The sequence below is a fragment of the Squalius cephalus genome (genome assembly GCF_949319135.1).
Source record: "Squalius cephalus genome assembly, chromosome: 4".
In the NCBI taxonomy this organism is placed as follows: Eukaryota; Metazoa; Chordata; class Actinopteri; order Cypriniformes; family Leuciscidae; genus Squalius; species Squalius cephalus.
In genome coordinates this window covers 42,747,765-42,767,005 of record NC_137125.1, presented here as the reverse complement: position 1 = coordinate 42,767,005, position 19,241 = coordinate 42,747,765, and the positions used below count along the sequence as shown (strand labels likewise).

Here is a 19,241-nt window from a genome sequence, read left to right as displayed (position 1 = left end):
GGTAAGAACATCAATTCAGGATAAAATTAGAACTGCGCGTGCGCGACTGTCTTTTCTTTTTAAATACAGTGGTCACGACATCTACACCTGGACAGGTTGCGGAGAGAAATGCTTTACATACAGACATCCAGATGGAAACAATGTGTCCTAGGCGAGCCTCACTGTTAGATAGAGATAGATTAAAGATCTGATGTTACCTCCAGTGTTAACAAATGTACGTGTATGTTGTGATGTCATAATGATCTCAGTGTCATGGGACCATAGACTGAAAAAAAACAAAACAAACATAGGCTACATATAGCCTACCTGTTTTAAAGGGATAGTTCACCCAAAAATGAAAATTCTTTCATTTACTCACCCTCAAGTTGTCCCAAACCTGTATGAATGTCTTTCTTCTGCTGAACACAAAAGAAGATATTAGTAGTAAATTATATAATTTTTGGGTAAACTATCCCTTTAAAGTCCGGGGAGAAATTTCTGGAAAGATATGCTATATGGATGGATGGATGGATATATTTATTTGTTGTTTAACTATACTACTTTGACAGAAAAGAAACACATATTTATTACATTTTCTTAAAAGTTACATCAATCTGAAATATTCAAAATCACTGTAATGCTTTGTGATTGCCATCAATCAAAGGTTGCTACAGATCTTACACAATTTTATCACTCTAAAAATCTTGCTAAAAGCCATTTAGGATGAACATCTACAGTAAGCACACATTTTCATGACTGGAAAATAGAAAAGCAAACACGGACGCCTCTCCACCTGCTCATTATCTTAGTGACACAGTAATGCTGAAAGCTACAGATGCAAAGCAGTGTGAGTCATATAGTACCAGCATGCACCGCGACAGTCTCCTAACACACAGGGGTGGTAGATCATCTGATACTCTGAGAAGTCCGAATCATTCCAGCGAATCGGTTCGTTCGCATAATTCACTTTGGTGAACCGGTTCAAACGCTGATTCACTGATTTGTTTCAATCATCGCTCAAGTAAAATATTTCGTTTTATATTTCCGGTGTGTAATTGTGTGTTGTTTATGATTAGTGATCGATAGGATGTAAATTCGGCATTGAAAATTCTGTCATATAATCACCCCTATTGTTTTAAACCTGCATAATTGTTTCTTCACACACATAATCATAACATAACAAAATATTTTTCAGCAACATAGTATACAAAACTTCAATTAATAACATGTGATTCAAAAACACAATATACATCACGGATCTTTTTAAAATATATAGAATATTTTATATTAGCAGAATTACAGGGATAAGAAAATCCCTTTTCATTTAGGCTATTAATTGGATCTTTTTGAGAACATTTCCTTCTGTGTTAAATACAACAACAAAAAAAGGTTTAGGCCAACATGTTTTGTTACAGTATGACACATCAAGTAAATGACCGAATTTTCACATTTAGAGAATCGGTTCAGTTGAATCGTAATACAGAACCGACTGAAAAGAACGATTGACTCGCGAATCGAACAGCACAACTGGAGGCGTAACCGAGCAGAACCTGAGCTTAAATCCGCACCCTGCTTTACATTATCGCATTCATTGAATCTTCCCCGTCTCAGAGCAGCAACAGCGAACATTTACAGCAATGGCAAAGTACATCCATGTCCCAGAAGGCGCACCGGCGGTTCCTAAATTAGACGTGACGGTAGATGAGCACGATTACAGAGCCGGAGCGCTGAAACTCATCAAGACGCTCAGACCCCACTGGAAACCTTCTGAGGTCAAAATGAAGGTAATTCTCATGTCTTATCTCGTCGCTTACAATTCGGCTGGTCGCACGCCGACCCTAACTGGAGCGGAGAGTCGGCATGTGCTGACTGCAACTCTTTTAACGTCTTATATAATGCAAAAAGCGAAGTTAAGCGTGCTGCGCCTTGAAATCGTGAGCTGCGTCACCAGATACTAGACCCCGTCGCACCATGGCGCTAAGCAGAGACACAGCAGCCAATGCGAGCTGTCAAAGCGCTTATGTTGGAACTTGGACCACTCATTCATTAAAATATATTGCTCTTGCATGCTACAAGTATTTATTGCACCATTACTATTATTTACTGCAACAGTAATAAATATAAAGCAAAATGCAAACGGAGGAAGGTGGGTGGTGGATCCTTGGAATTTGTGCATTGTATTTTTTTGTTGTTATTACTTCTTCCTTTAAACTACTTAGTATCTATTTTATGTTATTACTTCTTAAAAATGTAGGAAAAGTATTACAATAGTGGTTAGTATATTTTTCATTTAGCTATTCTTAGCTAATTGTTCATTACTAGTAGCTTATACTTATTCCAATGGAAGCTTTGTTTCCCAAATTATTTGTTTCCCAAAATATAAAAAATTACGACTTTTTATCTTACAAATCTGACTATTTTTTTTTTATCTCTTTAAATGTCACAATTGTGACTTTTTCCTCAGAATTGCGAAATATAGAAACCTATTTGCGAGTTATAAAGTCAGAATCGCAAGATATAAATTCGCAATAGAAATAAAATCTCGCAATTCTGAATTCAGAATTCAGAAAAAGTCAGAATTGTGAGAAAAACTTGCAATTCCAAGAGAAAAAGTCAGAATTGCGAGATATAAACTCGCAATTCTGACTTTTTCCTCACGATTGCGAGTAAATATCTCGCAATTCTGACAAGTAGTTGACTTATTTTCTCAGAATTGTGAGATATGAACTCGCAATTATGACCTCATAACTCGCAATTGTGAGTTTATATCTCACAGAAAAAAGTCGGAATTGCGGGATATGACCTCGCAATTGCGAGAAATAAAGTCAGAATTGCGAGATATAGCCTAAACTCGCAATTGCGAAGAAAAAAAGTCAGAATTGCAAATTGATTTATATTATTTATATCTCGCATAAAATAATAATTGAATAATTGAATTGAATTCTGAGATATCTCAGAACTGTGAGTCTATATTTCGTAATTCAGACTTTATAACTCGTAATTGCGAGTTTGTCTCACAATTCTGAGAAAAAGAGTCAGAATTGCATGGTAAAAAGTTTTTCTTTTCTTTTTTATCAGTGATTGAAACAAGCTTCCAGATATTCCATACATCCTAATCGTGACAAGTACTTATTTAATTGCTACGGGTAGCAAATTGCCAATTTAAATCACCATTAAATTCTACACCGTAAAAAGTGGTAACCTGAAATTGTTCCCTTAAAGAGGTAGATCTAATTCATAAAAAACATATGTATTTAGGTTGATTCCGAGGTATTAAACAATATTTTTTTTTATAATATAATATTTTTTTGTTATTAGTGTATTACAATGGTTGCTGGTATACCTATTCTAGTTTTACTAACTATTCTAAGTATGTGTAGGTACTTAATTCTATCCCAATAGTTAGTAGAGTCTAATTCCAACTTTGCTAGTACTGTTTAGGTACTAGAACCAAGTATTGAGTAATAATAATATTAACAACAATCATTTTAGGATTAGGGTTAGTTGCATGTAATTATGCACAATTTATAGTAATTGCAATAGTAACTAGGCTACATGTAACAAGGGCACTGTAAAATAAAGTGTTACCGACATTTAAAAAAAAAAAAAAAAAAGTTTGAATGACCATTCGTTAATGATTTGTTAAAAATGATATAACGTAGTAATGCTAGGTAATGTTCTTAATGAAAGTTATTATAAAGTGATGATATTTGTTTAACTTAGAATCTGGGTGGGTTTTAAATGACATATGTATGAAGTATGAGGAAGATATTTTCCAAATGTTCTTCCTGCAGCAGTGCATTATGGTCATACAGCATTCCTCATTTCTAAAATGGGTCGAAGTCAATATTTGTGTAGGACATTTAAAGTAAAGACATTTGTTTGCTATCCAGTGAAGTTACTGTATGACTATTAGGTGTATGCTTACAGCTAATACAAAAAGATGGCTGTGACGGTGACATTACATTGCTCTATACACCCCACTGCATTCATACATGATTAACCTGAGATAGGTGGAATCAAGAGTACAGCGAAGGAGTTTTCTAAGAACAAATACATTTCATATGACTTCTCATTCTCCTAGAAGTTTTCGGTCTTTCCAGAAAAGCAACATGTCACAGAGTTTCTTGGAAGCGTTAAGTCAGTTCCACTAATTACAGAACCTGTATGTATTGACTGTTGACCACGGCAATAACCATGTTTATTGTGATGGTTCAGGTTTCCATCACCTTGGTGTTGATGAGTACTGTGAAAGAAATCTTTTCTTTAGCTGTGCACCAGGGGAGACACCTTGAATCAAGTTTTTCAAGTGCTTAGTAATGGCATTGGATCGAACGTCATCGGCATTTCGGATCGAGTCGTGTGGAAATTTCCATCATATAGGCCTAATTGGTGCATACAATGAGTTTTTGAAGAGCATCCAAACAACATTGGACCCCATTGATCTTCACTGTATGAAAACAACCCTAAGATATTCTTCAAAATATATGAATTCAAAAACTATACAGGTTTTTGAGCGACATCTGTCCCTTTTAGTTACAAATCAACCCCAAATGAACTCACTTCCCCATTATAGTGTAAACCCGCACGTCCGAAGGCTCCATCCCGATGAGAGGTAAGCAGTCTGTAATAATATTCTTGTAAGCTGAACTTTTTAGCCTGAGGTGCCGAACAGTTGTTTCCTTGTATAAACAGAGTTGGTAGGGGTGTGTCACGTCGCTCGCATGTGGGAGGGAAACTAGATATGTATTGGGTTGTTTTCATCAACTTTGAAACAAAATTGAGAGCTCAGCACATGCCAGGCTCTGACCCTGGCAGAAATCAAATTCCTGACGTTCCGCCCACTGCCAGTCAATCCCAGATAGTACAGATGATTGTGGCCTGGAATGCTCGGTGTCCCAAACACGCTCCATTAGTAGACAATGCAAATTTGTTCAGCTCGGTCTCACTGAATGCACCAGCTTTTGTGCCGGTTTTGATCCTAAATAAGTGGCGGAAAAACCTAAAAGGAACTCGAGGCATGTGATACCGATGCCAACAAAGAGTCTTTTAACGAGCATCATAACGAAAGGTTAACCTCAAACCATCTGAGCGAGCTGAAAAAGATGACCTCTTTACTTTTTTCTTCCTCTTTCTGCAGTTTTTCACCGACGGCATCACAAACAAGCTGATTGGCTGTTACGTCGGCGGGTCCATGCAGGAAGTGGTCCTGGTGCGGGTCTACGGGAACAAGACCGAACTGTTTGTTGACCGTGAAAACGAAGTGAAGAGCTTCCGTGTCCTGCAGGCACACCGGTGCGCTCCACGTCTCTACTGCACCTTCAACAATGGCCTGTGCTATGAGTTTCTGGAGGGTGTGGCCCTGGAGCCCGAGCACATCCGCAGCTCCGCCGTCTTCAGGTTAGAAACTGTATGTGAAAGTGGGCTGATCAGAGCTAATTGATTCAGGACGGCATGACTGAGATGGAGATACCGGCGTTGACCTCCAACTAGACAGACAACTTGTCTCATAACCCCAAACCTTACCCAGTAATCCTTTAAGACATGAATGACGCACTGCACTCTGTCTCTCGCACACTGACCCAGGCCTCCTGCCAATACGTGTTGGGTCTCAGACAGCTGTGAGAGAACAAGGCTACTGTGTTAGCAGAGTGATGACGTGATACAATGCTGGCGGTTAAACTATTTTAAATGCACTGTATACAAAAGTTTGGGGTTAGCACTTTTATTCAGCATTAAATTGATCATAAGAGGCATTTATAACATTACAAAACATTTCTTTTTCAAATAAATGTTCTTCAGCACAACTGTTTTCAACATTAATAATAATAAAAGGATCAAATCAGCATATTAGAATAATTTCTGAAGGATCTTCTGAAGACTGGCTACTAAAAATTAAGCTTCGCCATCAGAGGAATAAATGACATTTAAAATCTATTAAAATTGTTTATTGTAAAACTGTTTTTTTTTTAATCGTAAAAATATTTTACAATATTACTGTTTTCACTGTATTTTTGACCCAATAAATGCAGCCTTGGCGGTTGAGCGTAAGAGACAAAATCAAAATCGTACCGACCCCAAACTTTTGAACGGTTTGTAAGTATATTACATACTGTAGGGTTCAAAAATGAAAATTGAATCTGAACCTGAAAATAATCCGATTTTATTTGTTTACAGGAACATTGCAAGGCAGATGGCAAAATATCATGCCATACATGCCCACAACGGCTGGGTGCCCCAGTCAGACCTCTGGCTGAGAATGAGCAAGTACTTTTCTCTCGTTCCTACACACTTTGAGGACCCTGAGATGGACCAGAGGTGAGCTTTTAAATTTAAGGATTGCGCCGTGTTTTTAAAGCCGTATATGTGGTAAAATTATGCTTTGACGTTTTCAGCAAAGCAGAACTTGTACAGCCTTAAGGGCCCTACACACCGGGACGAATATCGGCGCCCGTTATTCGCCAGCGTTTTTCCACGCGTTTTTTGTTCACACCCAAGCGATTTTCGCTGACGATGAGTCGAGTGAACATGCAAATTCATTCCCTGACATTAGATGCCGCTTAATGTAAAACAGAAACCACTCCATAACAGTTCTCTTTCATCAAGATTTTTGTAGTCGCTGTTGCGTTTGTCATATAGTTCTTTATGTTCCGAGACCAGCAGCTCTACATTCATATTGCCTTGCATCTTCCTCGTCTTATTTCTTCCCGGCAGTGTAGACACTACTTGGTGTATATCTTCTTCGCCGTTACGTATGTTTGCACGGTAAGACCGTTTTGTGTTTGAGTGCCCCCAAGTTATGTTTTACTGTAACTTCAGAAGCTCCAGACACGTGAACAAAAGCGGCAATCTCATTGGTCGGATAGTTTTTGACGCGGTGCGTCAAACCAAAAAAACGAACCCGAGGCGTTTTTTTAAAAATTATGCTTTTACGCGTGCCGTTTTTCGCGCCAGTGTGCACACTCACATTGGCGCCCTTTGTTTAGTCACGAGGCGTTAAACGTCGGCGATATATTCGACACATATTCGCCGACGTTTAACGCCTCGTGACTAAACAAAGGGCGCCAATGTGAGTGTGCACACTGACGCAAAAAACGCCACGCGTAAAAGCATCATTTTTAAAAAAACGCCTCGGGTTCGTTTTTTTGGTTTGACGCGCCGCGTCAAAAACTATCCGACCAATGAGATTGGCGCTTTTGTTCACGTGTCTGGAGCTTCTGAAGTTACAGTAAAAAACAACTTGGGGGCGCTCAAACACAAAACGGTCTTGCCGAGCACACATACGTAACGGCGAAGAAGATATACGCCAAGTAGCGTCTACACTGCCGGTGTGGTATAGTATTCAGTAACCGTATAGTATACAGGTGTGGTATAGTATTCAGTAACCGTATAGTATACGGTAACCCTGAGGACCCAATTAGTATGCCAGTAGTATGCCTGATCTAAATCTGTTCTCGCGATAACTTGTAGCTAACGTGAGCTGTTTAAGTGTTATTATGTGGTAGCTTTATGAAACGTATCATTTAAAATACATTAAATACATTAATGACTCGCTAAAACGTAGTACAAACGTCTTCTATAATAAAATTATTTTGTATGATTTATAACCAGGCACTAAAGCGATTACCCATAAAACGTGCTTTGAACCAATCGGATTGCTTGGGTCCTCAGGGTTACCGTATACTATACGGTTACTGAATACTATACCACACCGGGAAGAAGACGAGGAAGATGCAAGGCAATATGAATGTAGAGCTGCTGGTCTCGTTGGTGTCGGAACATAAAGAACTATATGACAAATGCGACAGCGACTACAAAAATCTTGATAAAAGAGAACTGTTATGGAGTGGTATTGCACCTTGTGTACCGGGGTATTTCTGTTTTACATTAAGCGCCATCTAATGTCAGGGAATGAATTTGCATGTTCACTCGACTCATCGTCAGCGAAAATCGCTTGGGTGTGAACACAAAAAACGCGTTGAAAAACACTGGCGAATAACGGGCGCCGATATTCGTCCCGGTGTGTAGGGTGCTTTAGGCTTATGACACCCTGAAACTGTCAATACAAAGAAGTTGAGATCTCAACTTCACTTGCTATGACGAACCGAAAATACCTAAAGAAAACATGCTTTGCTTACACTGTGGTTTGAAAGTCCTCCCAATGCTACATGACATGACTCCTGATCTCATGACTCATGATCCTAGCACAGATACATGTGTTTGCACAGGAGCAAGTTCAGAAAAACACACATTTAAAAAATACAAATTAATTTAACAAAAATAATTTTAAAAATAACTCTTTTAAAGATAGCTTCTGAATGTGCTTTAAATAAGGCGACTAAAAGACAAGGCAAGATAATAAAGAAAGAAAAAGGAATCAATTATAAAACAGTCTAAACATGCTTTTCAAAAAAGAGAAATTGAAAAGTCAAGTAGGCTGTTCTGAAATTCACTGCCTCTCTAATGTCGGAAATACCCATAAAATCTCTATTGATCAATTTTTGCTGATACAACTAAATTTGTACTTTGTTTGAAGGAAATGTGAGTGGTGCTTGTACGTGCAAAACTGGGACATGGAGGTTTTTTTGTTGTTTTGTTTTTACCACATTGTTATGCATGTTGCTAGAGTGTTTGTTCAAGTCAAGTTTGAGCAAAAGAAATAGTTCAGGTAGGCTTGAATTTAGTGTAGGATTAAAAATGGATTGTATTCATGCCTTAGAGGCGCAATCTGTTATTGTGCAACAACCTGTGACAACAGAATACATGCCTGTACAATGTTTCTGTGGTTACTTTACTATTTATAGACATCATTTTTTTGAAGTAGTCTAGCATCAGACCCGGAAATGAAGGTCTTTATCTGACTGAGTAAGGCAGGTGCGGGTACAATGTGCCTTAATTGAATCACGCTGGAACACAGAAGCTTGTTTGTGTTTTCTGAATGCATGCATGTGTCATTTGTCCCCAGGCTGAACAGTGAGGTGCCCAGCTCCGCGTGTCTTAGAGACGAGATGATCTGGCTTCAGCAGAACCTTTCTAAACTGGGTTCCCCAGTCGTTCTCTGTCACAACGATCTGCTCTGTAAGAACATCATCTACAACCAAAAGGAAGGTGAGTCCTACAAACCCCAACAGCTTCCTTGAGCCACAGCGTTTGTTTCCCCAACCCCCCTGCCTAAGGTAGGCTTCAATTCAGTGTTTTCACCTCTGAAATATAGCGTGGATGACCTTTCCTAAAGGATGGTCAAATTACATTCTCATCCAATTTCATCAAGGGATCAGGAGAATCCACTGGTTTCCATAAAATGTGTTTTCTGTTTTGAAAATCAAAAGCAAAAGTGTGTTTTTGTTTGCTTTGGGGAATGTTGCTGTGATGCTGTTTACTCTCTTCATGATGTAGAGACTGGCGACTGTCTGCGCTACCTGAGCCACAGGATGGAGAGTGAGAGAGTGTGACTCCGGTCATTCCTGTTATGCAGAACGGTTTAAGTCCTTTCATTTTCATTTGAAATAAGGAAGTATTTCAGTAAAACACTATACCAGACTTTCATAAATATGCTGTGGTCAGGCATAGGCACTTCAGCTTTATTTATACAATGGCAAGAATAAAAAACAGGAAGGAAAATAAAAGCCAAAATAATATGTTTTTAAATGTTAGTTAAACCATGCTTATTTGAAAGATAAATTAGGTAAGGAAAATTTCCATTTTGATATATTTGATGATTAGAGTGGATGTTGACATTTTTGTCAAGCTCTCAGGTGTTAAAACTAAAACAATATATAAATAATTAACTGTAAATAATAATGTAATTATTAATGAAAATAATTAAAACTATTACATTATTAATGTAAATTAATAAATGTGATTTCCACCATAATGTGGGCTTTATATTATATAAGGACATATATGATTGGGAAAAGTAAAATCATCAGCATAACAGGAATGACCCCACATGGAAGAATATGAGTATGAGAAAATGGCTGCTCTGCCACAGTAGTCTGAGAACGTGTAGTTCCTGTCTCTCACCTTTTTTTTTTTTTTTTTTTTTTTTGAGGCTTTCAAACCGATTATCACCAGCATGTATCAGTTGCCCTAAAGGTATCAGTTGCCCCTAAAAACTGTTCTTGTAGCAGTAAATAATTCACAACAGACGATTAGAGATTGGGTCATGGAAATCTGCTACGAAAACAGGGCTTGGAGGCAACTACGACCTTGGGCACTTGTTTGCATTTGAATTTTGAGAGAGGAAGGAGGCTCTGTTTTCAGAAAAAAAGCCAAGCCACTTCCTCCAACTCGCTTTTAACACAAACTGAGGGGTGGGAGGAAGTTTTCACAGTAAAATGTTTAAGTTTTTGACAACCCTGCACACTCAGCCCCCTTCACGCCGAGACCTATAGAAGGCAAGATTCGGGAGCGTTACGCAACAGTCTGAGAACATGCTTGTTTTTGTTTTTCATGTCTTTCGTTGACACTGGGGGAGTCAAATAAGTTTGATAGTCCCACAGGCTCGACCTGCACAAGAAGCCATCGTGGCATTTGCATAGAGCCAGTAACTTGGGGGCCTCATTGGATGGCTAATCGACCAATGGGGATGCTGTGTGGTGGGGGTGTGCGTTTATGAGATGAGCCGTGTTTGTTCTTAAAGGGGGAGGTGCCCAATGGCCTCTCTGCAGTGAAGCTGTGTGTGTTCTGTGACAGATGTGAGTTTGCCCAAATCTCTTCATCTGCTGCACAGGGCTATAGCCACTGACTGGAGGTGTTCAGTGTGTCCCGCTAGGACGCCACCGGGTCCGGTAACCACCTCACGTGTCTCTTTCTGTAGACCAACACTTCTGTCCAATGTCAATCAAACTTTTTTTTTACACACCATAAGCTCTAGAGCACTGGCCATATGCAAGGCAATAAAGGCCATAAACACACATTAGGTGCACTAATGTTACATGTAACTTATCAGGCAGTGTTACGAATAATACATTACACATATGTAGACCGAGAGGAGTAAGGCTTTGTATTCTGAAGTCAACACTGTTCACATCACCTGACCAATCAAATCATTGCTTGCTAGACCACTGCTATACAGACTATGTGCCACTAGATGGCGACGTTGCCCATTTTCTCTCCTTTACTTCCTCTGTTCTTCCACTTCCAGCCCTGGGCTTACAGCACAGCCGTCTTCTATGCATTTTCCAAAGCTGTAAACCTTTCTTTAACCTGAGTGGTTTATCCATTCTTTGCCTTTCTTCATTTTTATTTCACTCTTTTTCCTTTCACTGTTTTACAGTGTAGAGCAGAAGACTGTTTGCGCAAGGCGCACTTTCTTTTGCCAGCCAAGAGATTTCCTGTAAACGGTCAAAAACTTGCAATGACTTTGCCAACTTTTGAATTGTGTTTGTTTTCATTTGAAAATACCCTAAAATTAATAATAACAATTCTGATTCTGATAATACACATTTTCCTTCAAAAAAAACAAAACAAAACCAAAACTGATTGCAAGTTTTTCACTTTTCCTCTCAGCAGGCTCATGTAAATGAGTGATTCATCAATTAGATACACTTTTTTTAATTAATAACATGTTATTTTAGTTTTAAAAGATGGATTATAATTTTTATATTATTATTATTATTATAAAAGCTTTAAAAATTGTATTGTAATTTTTAAATTCCCCCTACACCTAAACTTTTTAATTTCACCCCCATTATAAATTAAGAAAAGTGTTAAAATCAGGGACATTTTTATTTATGTGGAAATGAGACTTGACAGGGTAGCATGGTTTATACTGGTATAATGAACATTGGTAGAACGTTGTATTGTGATCTGAGAGAGAGTAGCTATTTTTGGCATAATTTCCAAAATGATCAGTATTTGAGAATTTTAATTCAGAAACTATATATATATATATATATATATATATATATATATATATATATATATATACACATGTTTTTGCCCAAAACTTGAAAAACCAATACCATCTCACACACAAAATCAAAATCATCCAATAGCCTTGATCAGTTAATTCTGACTGGATGTGAAAAAATGAAATTATATATTTGCTTTTTAAACTTAAAGTGTCCCTAATTGAAGAATCACCTTATATAGCATGCTGTTTTTTCCACATGCATGCTATGAGTGCATGAAATCTGTCCCCATGTCTATTTCTCTTTCTATCATTTGTTTATTCTTTGTTGTCTTGCCCCAGAATGCAAATCCTTACTCCTTTTCCCAGATGTGATTTGATCAGTCATGTAAATAGCAGAAAATGTCCATTTAGTGTTGGTTTGCTAATACAGGCAATAGATTGTTACAGTAAAAAAAAGAACAAGGGTTAAGAAGGCAATGCCCATGAGCTTTTCTAAACAAATTCCTTTTTGTTTCCCCTCCTGCAGGAAATGTCAAATTCATTGACTACGAATATGCTGGGTACAATTACCAAGCCTATGACATTGGGAATCACTTCAATGAATTTGCAGGTATGACCCCGAAAATGAAGCTATTCTAACCTGCTTAACCAGGATTGAAAGATTTCTAATGTGAATGGTTGTGGCCTTTTTGTGATTGACAGGTCTGAATGAGGTGGACTACACCCATTATCCTGGGCGAGAGCTCCAGTTGCAGTGGCTCCGGTCCTATCTGGAGGCCTACAAAGAGTACAAATCACAGGGCACACAGGTCTCCAACACTGAAGTGGAGTTGCTGTACGTTCAAGTCAACCGTTTCGCCTTGGTGAGTTGAAACTGGATTTATCCACCACTGTCTGGAATCGTGACGCATTTTGATCCATCTGCACCCTGCCAAACTAAACATCAGGCTTTTGTTTTTTTTCCATTTAATTACTTTCTTTAATGCATTTTACAAAGCAAACTGGAACACCGTGAGCAGTTTAACTATTTAGCAGGTAGATGGTCTGCATTAGAGTGACGCTTGAAATGTAGACCGAGGTATGAATAGTGATCGCAAGGAGTCAGGGAAGGAGCCTTGACATCCTGCACACCTTTAAAGAGATTTGCAGGCATCTAATGAGAGGACGTGTGTGTGCGCGCAGTCTTTTTATGATCAATAGACGTGTTAAAAGCAGGCAGACACGTTTTAATTTCCAATTTGTCGGGAGGGGCGCGAAAAAGCCCTCAAAGAAAAAAATGTATCCTCTGGCTCTCAGATATGGCAAACAAAACTGAAGGAGGCACCGTTTTCTCTCCCTGTCCCTGAGAGGGACCTTGAGAGACGCTAAAACAAATGCAAGAGGAATGCCACAGTGTGAGGCTTGATGAACGGATGTGCGTGTTTTATTGGCTTCATTTTGGATTCTTTTTCCTGAAAGCTAAGAGAAAACCGAAGCGATGCCCGAGAATATTATATTAATCAGAATATGGGCATTTTCTGATTCTGTAGGCGTAATGTAAGCTGCCATAAACAGATTTAGCCATAATTACTGAATAAGACAGCTGGATTATGCCTGTATTAATCATAAATGACTGATCAGAATACATGATCTAAAAGTCTACCTATATTATGTCATTTAGATGATATAATGTCAAACAAAGGTAATTTTGGTTGATCTTCTTAGTAAGAGTTGTGTAAAGATGCTGAAAAGAATAAAGATGGTCTGTAAAAAAGCTGATAAAGCCTATTTTAAATAGCTACAAAGAGGACATCAATAGAAATTGTTCACACAATAATTTATATGATTTATACACAGTATCATTCAATAGTTTGGGGTCAGTATGTTTGTTTTTTTTTATTGAAAGAAATTAATATTTTTATTCAGTAAGGATGCGTTAAATTGATCAAAAATGAGAGTAAAGACATTTACACTGTTACAAAAAAAAAATCAAATACTTTCTATTCATCAAAGTATCCTGACAAAATAAAAATGTATTAGGTTTCCACAAAAATATTAAGCACCACAACTGTTTTCAACATTGATAACGATAAGAAATGTTTCTTGAGCATCAAATCAGCATATTAGAATGATTTCTGAAGGATCATGTGACACTGAAGCATGTGACAATGATGTGACATCAATGACATGTGACAATGATGCTGAAAATTCAGCTTTGCCATCACAGGAATAAATGACACTTTATAATATATTCAAACAGAAAACAATTATAACAATAGATCACAATATTACTGTTTACACTGCATTTTTGATCAAATAAATACAGCCTTGGTGAGCATAAGAGACAAAAAAAAAAAAATCCTGACCTTAAACTTTTGAACAGTAGTGTTTTTCTTGAAGCTCTGCTTTAGTGTGGCACCTTGATGTTTACAAACCATCTTCACATGCTTCGGCCAGGAGACATGGAGTTTTATATAAGATGGTCTGAATATGCTCAGAGATAGTGTTTGAGGGGGTTCAGGACCCTTGAATCTGGCAGAGACAAACATTTATTCTGTGCAGTTGAGTGAAAAACAGGATAAAGACTTTATTATAGACCAGCAAACCCGTGATCTTTACTCACATGATGGCAGGAGTGATTCAGTCTCATCAGAGGGGCTATTATATATATGCCACATTTTATAAGCTTTTACTTTGCTGTCAGTGATCCAGAATCAACAGAAATAACTTCCATGCAGTTATCTTTTTCCTTTTTTAATGGATCCACTAAAAGGAAGCAGTCTTTGCTCAGAAAGGCGTGGGTCAAATGTTTCCAAGCAACAATACAACATACAATCTGTCACAGTTAACTCCAGTGTCAGGGTGAATCCAACAAAGCCCTTATCCCGAAATCAAAATAAAACGTTAAGAATCTTTTAATTAATAAATATGAATATATTTATTAAATGAAGCCTGTTTTAGTAATAACAGTTAAGTGCCCACCTCGTCATCTTAATGCAAAAAAATATCAAATTTTATATATATATATATATATATATATATATCACAGTTGTGGTTCTAAATAGTTTCATATGTAATATATAAATCAGTGATCATTTACATACACTGTTTAAAATAGTGTTATATTTATATTCTATATTTATTAACACTTTGAAATAAATTTTATTTTTATATGATCAGGTTTTTAATTTTATGTTTTTTGTCTTTTTTTTTTTTTTTTTTTACTTAAATTTTCCCCCAGTCATTTTTAAGTTAGTTGCCAAGTTGCAAAGTTTTTCATCTAATACTGAAGCATTGTTTCGATTACCGAAAATGATTATTTTTTAAACTTTTTTTAGTTTTAGTTGACAACACTGATATGAATATGAATATTATTTTATTAATTAACCCAATATTATTTTTTATTTTTATGTTTATACCCTGAGTTCTTCCTTTGTGAAAAAAGTCAATACAAAGTTAAGGTTACACTCTATTTTAAGGTGTCCATGTTACAGTGTAAGTATACATTTAAGTACTTAGTGATAATAATTAACTTCATGTACTTACTATAGGACTAGGGTTAGGATTGGGGTTTGATTTAGGGTTAGTTGCATGTAATTATGCATGATTTATAGTTATTACTACATGTAACATAATGACACTGTAAAATAAAGTGTTACCAAAGTTAAAGCTATCCTCATTTTTCCTCCTGGTATTTGGTTTTGGTTCTCCCCAGGCATCTCATTTCTTCTGGGGACTGTGGGCATTAATCCAGGCTCAGTACTCCACCATTGACTTTGACTTCTTGGGGTAAGTTTTATCTTCTCAACAACAATGTCCATATTATTGAGTTTTGAACAATGCATTTTCACTCTTGACCACCATATTTTCTTCTGCAGATACGCAGTTCTCCGTTTCAGCCAGTACTTCAAGATGAAGCCAGAGGTGACGTCACTGAACCTTCCAGAATAATCTCTCAGGTCATGTGTTGCGCTACTCTAGAGAAGGGCTCCCCCTGGTGGACACTAGAACTAGCTGGAGGCCTCTTCAGTTCGTAGACTGAACACTGCACTTTCTTGTCTGAACACATCATTTTAGATAAGCCCCAAAATCATTTCCGAACTCAAAGTTGGTTTAGTGTTATAGAAAACCAAGCACCTTAGTCGTCCTCCTCCTCGTCCTCCTCCTCCTCGCGTTTATGTGGCGTTCGAGAGAGAGGGTCGCCCCAGTGCCCTAGTTCATGATATTGCCAATTGAGGAAGCAAACAACTGACAAAAAGATGGCTTACTCCGGAGCCTTGACTTTCCAATGTGTGTGAAGAGTGAGCCTTGGAGAATCCCAAATAAAGAAAAGCTCCCCAGATACCGATCCTCCAAGGACAGGGAACCTCAGACAACAACAATTATTATCAGAAGACAGAGAGGAGGGCCACCGGGTCTGTTTTTAGCAACTAACTATCATCCTAAAGGTCATTCCTGCTTGTTTACACAACTTTTAAGGGGAGAAATCTGTGTACTGTAAGATAATATTGGGCTTACTGTATTGATAGTCACTGATTCTGTCTAAAACGGCGCACTTCTGGCCTGCCTGTTCCTACGAGGGTTGTTCCTGGCACAGCTGTGGTAAAGGATGTGTGATTCAGGGACCAATAGAAGCTTCGTTGTTTGTTTCTGGCAGACGATTCCTCCCTCATCATGTCACTGTGAACCACTGTATAACGCATTCATAATTGTTTTCTCAGCGTGGTGCTTGGAGAAGGTAGACGCACAGTAGCCGTGGCTACAATGAGCCGGTAGCTAATCTGAAGCCCACACCAAAGTGCTGATATTTCTTGCTTGTACATTATGCACATGTCTATTTTTCCACATTAGAAATAACATGGTAATATTTACAGTTCGAACGGTGGATTTTGTACTTATTTAAATGCCGCTGGTAAAGAGATTGCTCGTGAGCCGTGTGCTTTTTTTTCTTTTTTTTTTTTTTCTTGGAGGTATCGGTGAATTCTTTGTAATGGATGTCATTTTTGGAAGCCTTAACGACGGCATCGCGTGCTAGACGCACTAAAGCTTTTGTATTCATACTCCCCGTCCGCATGACAGGCCTTTTTGCACAAAACCGACTGCTTTGAGAACAAAACCAGTCCTCACTTTATCTTGCGATGGGCCACTCTTTCTGCTTAAGAAATGGTTTTAACTGCACATGTTGGGTGTAGAGATTTTGGTAACACTTTATTTTACAGGGACCCTGTTACACATGTTACTAAATTGAACTGCTATAGTAAATAGTGTTTATATGGATCCGCAAGTCTCTCTACACAGTATTGAAATTTACTCCGAACCAAAGTCAGAAATTAATTCGGACTTAGAAAGTCCTAAAATTTAAAAACAATGTCCTTGTGTTAAATTATTATTTTTTTATATAGTATATAATTATTTTTTTATCTGTTTCATGCACCACTACTGTTCAAAAGTTTGGGGTCAATAAGATTGACTTATTCAGTTATTTTTTTGCTATCCTGAAAAATAACCGATTATGGTTTCCACAAAAATATTAAGCATAAGCATAATTGTCTTCAACATTGACAACTGGTTGCTAAAAATTCAGCTTTGCCATCACAGGAATTACATTTAAGATATATATTAAACATCTCTTTTAAGTTTGCACTGTATTTTTGATCAAATAAATGCAGCCTTGATGAGACTTTTACAGAGCTTAGAAAAAGCTTTTGAACAGTAGTGTAATATTTGTTTTCATAATTTTCTAATCTTTGCTGATTTAGTTGTGTTTAGACCCTTTCAATTAAGTTATTTGAAGTAAAATGGATGTAAAAAGCCATCATGAAAATCATTTCCAGTTAGTTTCTGACGCTGCTCCTGAGCAATGTAATATAAAGTGTGACCAAGATTTTTCCAAGTTTTCTAGCGCAAACTTCAGCTCTGAGACTTGCCTTCGCACCGCCTGGCTACCCTCATTTACCTCACTTTCCTGTGTCAGTTTGCCTATAATTACAAACAACCATATTCAATTGTGTAAATACTAGAAACTGTGAACTTCGGGTTGTTTTAATGTATTTTGAAGTATGCTTCTTTTCCTATGCCAGTTCTTTTGTAACTGTCAAGCTTGCACCTTGATAATGTTTCTGAACTGTCAAGGACCACACAGAATGCTACGTTTTTCTTTTCTTTTCTTTTTTTTTTTAATAGTAATACACCCAGAAAAGTTCACCATAATATTGGGAAATATATAACAGTCTACAATGCTTAACTGATTTCTTTGCACTCTTTAGCATTTGTATAAAACCGGAAGTGATGTGGTGATGTCAACTTTAATCCAATGAAGTGCTTCTGGTGAACATATAATGTATAGAACTGCCTCATGCAAGCATCTGTTGGCGGTTTTTTTTTTTTTTTTTTTTTGTTAGTGTAGGTGTGTATGTACAACTGTAATTAAACTGTAAAAGAAAATCTTTGCTTATTATTAAACAATGTTTATTGTCCAAAACTAAACAGAGATATTCTTTTATCTAAACAGATGTACTGTAAAGTAGATTTAATAATAATCTGGGGATGAAATCCTAAAGTGTTGCATTGTAGATTCTGTTTCAAATCACTTGAATGGAAATAAAATTCTACAAGTTTATTTGCCCCGTTTCATGTATTGACTTCTCATTCTGCTTAAAAGTTAAAGATTGTGCCATGAAGAATAATATTTTCTGTAATTCACAGTTATTTGGAATGGTGTGCGCACTGAGAGCTCAGTGTGTTTATGTAGAGCGAATCAAAGCTGTAATAGATTGAGCCACGTTTTGTTCACAGAAGAGGTTCGCGGCAGGCCCGAGTGTTTCAGAAAGAAATAATTATAACGGCGCTCCAGTTCAGACTGTAATTGAATTAGTTCCAGTCCCTCCAGCGACTTCCACCAAGAGCTCTGCATTAATTACCAAATTCAATATCTGTATTCACGCCTCAACTTATTTCCATTTTACAAAGGTCATATTTTAAACACTTGTCTGAAATAATTACAAGTGCAAAACATATCGATGTTTCCTTCAATTCTTGTGCCTCATTTAGGCTACGTATAATATAACCCTAAAAGTTTGTTTCCTGCAGCCTTCTCAAAGTTCTCTGCACTCTTATTGAAAGCAAGATGCATTGAACAAAAAGCCCGTGCGCAATGCACTCATCTATTCATGCGTCCTTCTTTTTTTTCCACAACAGGTGGTAGACATGGACTAAATGACTGAAAAAGCTTAAAAGCACCTGTAAGCAGAACGGAGGAGACAAAGCTCTCATTCACAGCATCTCTTTTAACGCACGGCAGGAGGGTGTAATAAAGCAATATGCAGTTATGGAAGTGTGTCTCATAGAGACAAGGTCATGATAATACGGTTTGAGGAATAAAGATGTAAAAGCCGCTGGGTTTGTGAGCCACAAACAATGTGCAGCG

General features: G+C 37.5%; 1 protein-coding gene across 3 annotated transcripts; it reads left to right on the top strand.

Moving 5' to 3' along the window:
* Positions 1-1,483: 1,483 nt before the first annotated feature.
* Positions 1,484-16,638, top strand: etnk1 (ethanolamine kinase 1). 3 transcript variants are annotated; one of them, XR_013821030.1, is made up of 9 exons: positions 1,503-1,763; positions 5,120-5,379; positions 6,157-6,297; positions 8,945-9,087; positions 10,675-10,769; positions 12,363-12,446; positions 12,539-12,699; positions 15,531-15,604; positions 15,694-16,638. XR_013821030.1 is itself a non-coding variant. In XM_079869476.1 (8 exons), the coding sequence occupies exons 1-8, from the start codon at positions 1,617-1,619 to the stop codon at positions 15,764-15,766; spliced, it is 1,083 nt and encodes a 360-aa protein (XP_079725602.1). In that variant the 5' UTR covers positions 1,484-1,616; the 3' UTR covers positions 15,767-16,638. The 3 variants fall into 3 exon arrangements, 1 of the variants encoding a protein (XP_079725602.1); XR_013821031.1 differs by having other exon boundaries at positions 10,675-10,817; XM_079869476.1 differs by lacking the exon at positions 10,675-10,769 and having other exon boundaries at positions 1,484-1,763.
* Positions 16,639-19,241: the final 2,603 nt, after the last annotated feature.

What these genes read in the sequence shown, in the direction of transcription:
- etnk1 (XM_079869476.1), top strand. Translation starts at nt 1,617, where the DNA reads ATGGCAAAGTACATCCATGTCCCAGAAGGCGCACCGGCGGTTCCTAAA. An exon ending in GACCCTGAGATGGACCAGAG is followed by an intron (nt 6,298 to 8,944) that starts GTGAGCTTTTAA and finishes ATTTGTCCCCAG; the next exon opens with GCTGAACAGTGAGGTGCCCA. An exon ending in TCACTTCAATGAATTTGCAG is followed by an intron (nt 12,447 to 12,538) that starts GTATGACCCCGA and finishes TGTGATTGACAG; the next exon opens with GTCTGAATGAGGTGGACTAC.